This window comes from Pteropus alecto, unplaced genomic scaffold (assembly GCF_000325575.1).
Source record: "Pteropus alecto unplaced genomic scaffold, ASM32557v1 scaffold60, whole genome shotgun sequence".
NCBI classification, from domain to species: Eukaryota; Metazoa; Chordata; class Mammalia; order Chiroptera; family Pteropodidae; genus Pteropus; species Pteropus alecto.
This window is the reverse complement of record NW_006430726.1, coordinates 3,068,457-3,076,283: the sequence shown is the minus strand read 5'-3', so window position 1 is coordinate 3,076,283 and position 7,827 is coordinate 3,068,457. Positions and strand designations below refer to the sequence as shown.

Below are 7,827 nucleotides of genomic sequence, written 5' to 3'. Positions count from 1 at the left end.
CCAAAAAGAAACCCAAAATCAACAAAAGATTAGAAAGCTAGAATCACTGTTCGTTTCTTTTTAACTGATTTTCTAAAACAGATGCTTGTCTGTGGGGGGAAGACCGAGAGAGACCTTCGCCCAAGCTTGAAGGGAGAGAGGCCCCAGAGGAAAATTAACAGAGGGTGACCACAGCGGCGAGGAAAAGAGGTGAGACTAACGAGCTTCTGCAATACAGCGAGTCCGGGGACGGACTGGGCCCGAGAACCACGTTCTCTTGGTTACTCTAAACTGTACCTCTGGTCTTCGCAGCGCTGGCAAGTTTGCCCTCCAGGCCTTCCACAGCCGACACAGAATGGCTCCTAGGCAAGCCCCGCTTTCCCGGTCTCTTTGAGGGAGAAATTTCCTGGTTGAAGAGATTTCTTCGAACTTTGGTCACTTCTAAAAGTATTAAAAAAAAAAAAAAAGGAAAAAAACCAAATCTCATCACTCATAGATGGGAAAACAAAGATATCCAAAACAGAGAGAAGTTGCTTAAGGAAACTATCCTACAGACCAACTACCATGTTGACACCTACTAATAGGATTTCCTTAATTACACCCACAGGGTACATTAAAACTATGCACTCTTACACATCCAGTTTAATCCCAGCTTTTCAGGAATACACGGAAGGCATGTAGCACTTACATTAGAAGCTTTGCTCATTATAAAATGAACATAATCCTTAAGTAAGAAGCTGGCTAATATAGGTCATGGTCCTTTTACCATATCCCAGTGTTAGGGTGATTTTTCTCGCTTTGGACGCTTTTGATGCTTGGTATTCAGCTCAGCTTCAATTAGAGAGACACTATTCAAAGTTTCACTGATTTCATTCTTCTTGTGGCTTTTTTGCTAATTTTCTGGGTTATTTTAAGTTCTCTTCTGACTGCAGAGAATAGGGGCTCTGACCATCTATCTAGACCCAGAAAAATAGCTGAAGAATCGAGAAACATCTGACAAAGTTAGCAGGGTGGCATCTTAAGATGGCTGCCGGAGGCTACTCAAAAATTCAACATGGGCAAATTCTTCTAGGAGCGAGTCATTTAAGTGAAAACCCAACAAAGTAGGATCCACAAACTAGGAGGAGCCCTTACATCCTCCCATCGGTGACATAAATGATGTCAAGGGTGCCGACAGCATCCCAAAGTCTCCTAAAACCATTCCTCTGGCTCTACGAAAGAGTGCCTGTTACCTGCCTTAGGCTGTCTGTGAAACTGACTGACTGACCCGACAGCTACGTCTGATTTTTCACTTTGTTTTTTCCCAGGTTTTTTAAAAGCTTAATATCTACAGAGACTCTCAAAAAATGTAATAAACATGCAGACACCACTAGAATTCACCTACTGTCAAGGTCTCTTTCCTGCCTCTGCCCCTCTCTCCAGGGACACAGCTTCCCGCCCCTCAGCGCTGCAGGGTAAGCAGCAGACACCACAGCTCTTCACGAGCCTGTGGTCCAGTGCCTGTCCCCTGAGGACGAGGGTGTGTTACCTGACTGTCCACTTTCTAACTTCTCCTATTGTCTCAATATCCTTTTTTCTTTTTAAATTCACGATCTGTGCGGGGGTCATGAAGTAACGTTGAGCTGCCACACTTAAACTCCTCTCTTCGAAACCAGCTTCACTGCATCTTTTCCCTTTTTTGGGTTTTCACAATAATGGTGGGTTTTTTTGTTGGGTTTTTTTTTTTTTAGGATTTCAGGCCAGTTATTTTGCAGAAAGTGATATTTTGAGATCACCTTATTCTCCTAGCACATGGCATTTGGATATCTTTCACTAACCAGCAACTATATGAAACTATAATTTATAATTATGCAGCTGCTTAAATACATGCAATCAAAATAGACTCGTCGTTCAGGTTGATAAATACGTACGCTGAGGACCAAGTATACCTTGCACTGTATCTTTCCCTGGGAGTGGAGGCTGCTGAAGAGATGGGTGAGAGTTCTCCTGAAAAGTGAGAAAATCTAATAAGAAAATGGGCATTCTTTTAAAATAAAAGAATAAAACTTGCACCCGAAGCATCTGGCCCTTACAGCTCCTCTGTTAGGAATCCATAACAGAAACTGCTATAAAATGCACAAAAATAGATATATGTTCCAAGGACACTGAAGGCTGTACTGTAATACGTAATAAGAAACACCTTAAATTTCCATAAAGAGTGAAGTAAATAAATGATGGTTCATCCACCCAATGCAGACGTTAAAAGAGTTGAGAAGGAAGGAGACCCATATATACTAACATAGAAAGAGGTCCGTGATGGAGAAAACGTAAAAAAAAAGTGTGATAATAAGTACAGTGGGCTAACTACTTATAATGTTTACGTGTATCTGTGCGTATAACATGCATATAAACCTTTGGTGTGTGTTACTGGTTATGTACAAAGAAGGGCCAGGGGATACATACAATCATCACCCGTGATTACTTCTGAAGGATTAATGGAGAAGGGACATTCTAACTTTTAACTCTATATGATTTCAACTTTTTAATGGTGAGTATGTATACCTTTTGTATACATAAAAAGTAGGTGGAAAATCCATAAAAACTAATTAGAGGGTGCCTATACTCTTAGGAACGTCTCCATATAAAACTGCTACTTATTTGCTATTATAGTAGAGGATTTAAGACTCTAAAATCCAGATGGATCTCAACAGCAGGATCATTTTTACAGATCTTTCTGTTTCATTTTTCAGTTACGCCACTGTAATGACTGAGGAATGAACTAACACATAGGGGCAGAAACTTAACAAATGATGTTCTATATTAACCAAAATCAAATCCAGATCTTAGTGAATCAAGTTTCAAAGAAGTGAACTTTTTAGGCCAATCAATAACCACTACAACAGAGACAGTGACAGCGTAAGCTCTGCCGAGAGGGGGTCTGACACCCGCTTGCCGTCGTCCACCTGTGGATTTCACACTCTGCAATCAGGATTCCAGGATATGTAAGATTTGCATCTTATTCACTTATACTTATTAAGATCTACTAAGAACATGAACACTACTAACTCTTTAAAAGAAATCCCACCTTCGATTCCAAAGGACGGTTATAAATCTCGAGAAAGAGAGCAGACGACTATCATAATAATAATGATAATGAATGCTTTGAAAGCTAATTTTCATAAATTTTAACTCTTCTCATTATTTCATGCAGTTCAAAGCTTTTGATGTGTTCTTCATCTCCTTTCCTGAGGGAGACACCAGTTCTATTCAGTAAATGGACTCGACCCGGGCGTTTCTTTTTAAAACTAACTGTCAAGTCCTTAGGTCTATTGCCACAAAAAACAATTACCATCTGGCTTCATGACAGCGACCCCTTTTACTGCCTTTTAACTTGTTACAGAAACAAAGCATATGTACTGAAAAGTACTTTCTGGAATTCAGCCAAAGTCCTATTATAATTGTACATTATATCTCAGTGACCTCTTTGCTTGGGCTAGTTATTATTTTGAGTTTTCTTATCTACATTAGGTTCTGAATTAACTTATTCATTCCTAACTTTTGTGTGCTGTTTTCCTTTATATTCCTTCTAACTATCACTTTTGGGTGACATGGTTAATCTTTAAAATATACATATTTCTTTATTCCTCGGATTAGATGGGAATGTCCAATTTTATTTCTGCGTGCTGCAATGTCCGTGTCCTAAATGTAGAGCCACTGCCTTTCGTTATTTATGGTGTGACTCCTGCCGGAAGGAACAACTCAGTAGTGATGTTTCTTGTCTCTCGGAAATGACTTACGTTTTTGGTAGCTCTCTTGGTCACTTTGGGAATTTCAATTTGTCGAAGATTCTGTGAGATCTCTGCAATGCTTTTATGTCTTATCAATGCATTTTTCCTTTTAAAAATGGAGAGAAAGAGTCAATCTATACTCAATAGAGGTTAAGTGAGACTAGAACTAGAGTGTAACAGAAAACGTTAATTAAATACAAGTCAGTTATCTTGGTATTGGCCTGAATTTATCGCAAAAAAAAGTTAACCCAGAATTTCTGCAACTGACTACTAGAAACTCAACTAGTTATGAACAATGAAAAGCATCAAGGAAAACTTAAAAAGTTAGCGGAAACTCTGAGCTCATCTCATAAACGGCTACTACTTCCTGGAGACCCCACGTGGACAGTCAAGAAAGACACTGTGGACTGCTTAATAAACTGCTTAAAAGTAGGTTCCCTGGGTAACACGAAGACTGTCACATGCTTCTGGCACTCTTCAAATTATCCAGGGAACATACAGGGGGAACCCCAAGAACTGCCTTCTGCGATTCAGACATAAGGGCAACTGTTATTTCAATAAATTATAAACAAAGACAACTGGACTATGGTTTAAACATGTCCTTAAGTTCTTCAGTTCCTTGGGCTCTTACCTTCTCTTCTTAGCTGACCTGGTGCGAAGCTCCTCCAGTTGGTCAGATACAGTGCCGACCGACCCTGACCTATGGGCACTTGACGTAGGAGGCACAGAAAGAAGTGGCGACTTGCTCTCCTGTGTCATGGAATCATCACTGAAGCAGTCCGTAGGAAGGACACCAACCAGCTGCTGAGGAACCACAAACCCTAGGCTGTGGTAAAGACTCCCAAGTGTCTTTGGGATAGAGTCAACATACCTGTGGAAAAGATATCGGTTAAACATGCAACAGTCGGTCACCAACCCACCCTCTCTATTCCCTCCCTTACCCAGCATGAGAAGGATTTTACAACTCCATATTTCTGAAACAACACTTATGTAGTACTTGAAAAAATAATTTGAAAGTTAGCAGTCATCAAACTTACAATCCCAAAATTTCTTCCAGGAACTTTGCTAAGTATGCTGAATCCTCAGTTAAACACACCATGCGCAGCAAATCTGTCACCTGAAAGAGATTTTACACAATTCCTAAGTGCCCTCTGCAGGAGAGCCGGAGGTGGCTGTGGCAGATGCCCACCGGCTCAGCTCTCTGTACTTGCCTCCTCGACCACCTGCTCCATATCGCATACACTCTCCTGTATTGAAGGGCACTGCAGACACACCTCCAGACGAAGAAATACCTGAAGCTGGCACCTTGGGGAGACAAAAAACAAAAAAAAAAATTGGTTATATCTACTTTGAATGCCACTTATCCAAAAGCTTCTTCCTTAAGTATATATCTATTTATATAAGAAAAAACAATCACAAAGGACCACGGCTTACTCTAAATAATAATACGGTCACCAGGTAAACAAGTGAGTCAAACCATATATTAGAACATCATAAAGAACTGGCTACAAAAGCTTCTTTGAGCAACGGACAATGTATTTTGAACAGATACAAGCAACTCTTGGGACTTTGTTTCAGAGAAATGGTTAAAAAAAAAAGAAAAAGTAAGTTACTTACTCTCTGACTTTCTCTTCTTTATCCAGTTTTTTCCCTATATTCTGTCTAAGGCTTTTGCTAGTTTTTAAGAGGTTATTTTTGACTTGATTCAGGCAGTTCACCTGACAATACAAAAGCATAACCGATTACATGACGACATTATTTCTACTTTTTTCACAGCTAATGAATCCCCTGAGAAGGGAAGCACAGTCCCTTACAAATTTCCCCCTTCTTTCATTTGAATAAAAAATAGCGTAATGGATATTGTTCATCTATATCTTTAAAAAAGAACAAGGTAAAAAATTATTTGAGAGCAAGCAGGCACAGATAAAGCAAGCCCACAAATTTGCACTTTCTTAAAGGAGATTATTAAGTGGTGACTGAGACGTCTAAGCATGTAAACAATTCCTCCGTTCACTTTAGCAGAGCCTGGCCTCCCCAACCATGAATAAAAGCAAGTACACGGTCAAGAACAGTGGTTTGCAACACTCCCTGTGCGTAAGAATCATTAGCCAGCTTTTTAACAGTACTCAACCCCCAGAGACCTGTTCCAGTTGCTCTGGAGAGAGCCAGGCATCAGCTATTAAAAAAAGTCCTAGGTGACTCTAAAGTGCAGCCAGGGTGAAGGCCGCGGGTTAAACCCATGCAGCTGGAATGAAGCCAAGGACCGAGCTTCCACTAGGGGAGAAGGCAAGTAATGACCCCCCCGGACCGTTTCCTTGATTTCCACCTTATTAGTTCACCATGTCCATCTTCCAAGACTTGGGATTATGCTCACCTCTTTGCTCATCTTATCACTTCTGAATTGTGCACTGCACAATAAACTGACGAACCAAACCCACCAAGCAACAATTACACTTGGGCCGCGCAACCTCCAGCTCCCGTACCTCTAACTCCTGGGTACCCTTGGCCTTTAGGAACGCTTTTATGGCTGAGATCATGTTCCGGGCACATGAGTACAATACGGTTTCCTCTGCGGCCACAGTCTTTTGGTAATTTTCATGTATATAAGACAGTAGCTGCTCTTCGGTTTTAAAATCTGTAAAAAAAAAAAAAAAAGTCAAACTGAGGACTTCTGTCCAGGAAGGCAGAGTAGGTAAACACTGTGCTGCCTCCTCCCACGACCACATCAGAATTGCATTTAAATGACAGAATGACCATCACTGCGAACCGCCTGAAGTCTAGCTGGACAGAAGTCCGATAACTAAGGACGTAAAGAAGCCATGTGGAAACGAGTAGGAGCGGCAGAGGCACTGAAGGGGCAGGTCCCCGACCCGCAGTGTGGCCACAGAGAACAAGAAGGAAGTAGGAGCGGCAGAGGCACTGAAGGGGCAGGTCCCCAACCCGTAGTGTGGCCATGGAGAACAAGTATAGCTCAGCTGTGGAGGTCCCCCGTGGGAGTGAAGGGTCACAGACAAGCCTGGGGCAGCGATGCCGGGAAGAGGACTCCCCATAACATCTGGCTGTGAAAGCCAGTGGGAATTGCAACCAGGTGAGATGGAGGGTGGCTGGTGACAGGGAAGTCCTCTTAAAGGGCAGCCGCAGACTCACTTGCAAACTCAGTGGCTCAGGGACCCAGCTCGCGGGCAGCAGCGTGAAAAGCACCAGGGACATACATGGGGAGGAACTGAAATGACTAGCTTCAGTGCAAGGACGGCAAGGGCCGGGGCTGGGGCCGCTCTCTCAGGGCGTGGAAGTGCTGCCAGGGGCCACCGCTCCTTTGTCGAGCCCTCTCCCATCCAAGTCTCCCATCCAAGTACTAACCAGGCCCGACCCTGCTTAGCTTCTGAGATCAAGCGAGATAGGGCATGTTCAGGGTGGCATGGCCGTAGACATAAACGAACAATATTAAAAGTGAACAAAATAGAGCAGAAATTCAAAATATTTTTAGAAAATAAGGTCAAGGTTTTTTCCATAAAGATATCCAGTTATTCCCGTACCATTTGTCGCAAAGATTATTCTCTTCTCACTGAATTATTGGGCCGCTTTTGTCACAAATCAATTTACCACTGTTATTCAGGTCTATTTCTGCAAAAGGGCTCGTGCAGAAATTCTGTTAACAATGTCTTGAATACTGTTAACTTCATTCTCCTCTGACTGTCTCATCCATTTCCCTGTACACCTTACCAGCTCATTAAAGATGTTCTGTCCTACTCAAACTGAGTATCATCTATGCCTCTTACATTCCTCAGAGATAAAGTCTTTAAAAGAGCGGAAAACTTATTCCAGAATTTTCAAAAGGACATAAAGGTGACATCATTCAATTATTGCCCAAAGTTCCTAAGCTATCATCACAACCATCCCACAGGACGGGCACTGTCAGTGTAGACTGTACCCTGAGAATGAGAAACAGACTGTAATCCGATTTCTTTTTGTTTTTTAAAAAAAAAAGAAAGAAAAAGCTACTGGACCAACTTCTGCCCGACTTTGAAAGACCTCAAGGTCCTGGCCCTCGCTTACTCATGAACCCTTTCCCTCTCTCTTT

The 7,827-nt window shown here is 42.0% G+C and overlaps 1 protein-coding gene across 1 annotated transcript in view; it reads right to left on the bottom strand.

Moving 5' to 3' along the window:
* Positions 1-7,827, bottom strand: part of TICRR (TOPBP1 interacting checkpoint and replication regulator) — a 38,526-nt gene that overhangs the window by 13,265 nt on the left and 17,434 nt on the right. The window contains exons 9-16 of the mRNA XM_015593370.2: positions 6,230-6,381; positions 5,364-5,464; positions 4,958-5,051; positions 4,784-4,863; positions 4,378-4,617; positions 3,756-3,852; positions 1,908-1,965; positions 277-420 (exon numbers count right to left, since the gene is read on the bottom strand). Of these exons, the coding sequence (XP_015448856.1) occupies positions 277-420; positions 1,908-1,965; positions 3,756-3,852; positions 4,378-4,617; positions 4,784-4,863; positions 4,958-5,051; positions 5,364-5,464; positions 6,230-6,381 (966 nt within the window). The remainder of the gene's footprint in view (positions 1-276; positions 421-1,907; positions 1,966-3,755; positions 3,853-4,377; positions 4,618-4,783; positions 4,864-4,957; positions 5,052-5,363; positions 5,465-6,229; positions 6,382-7,827) is intronic.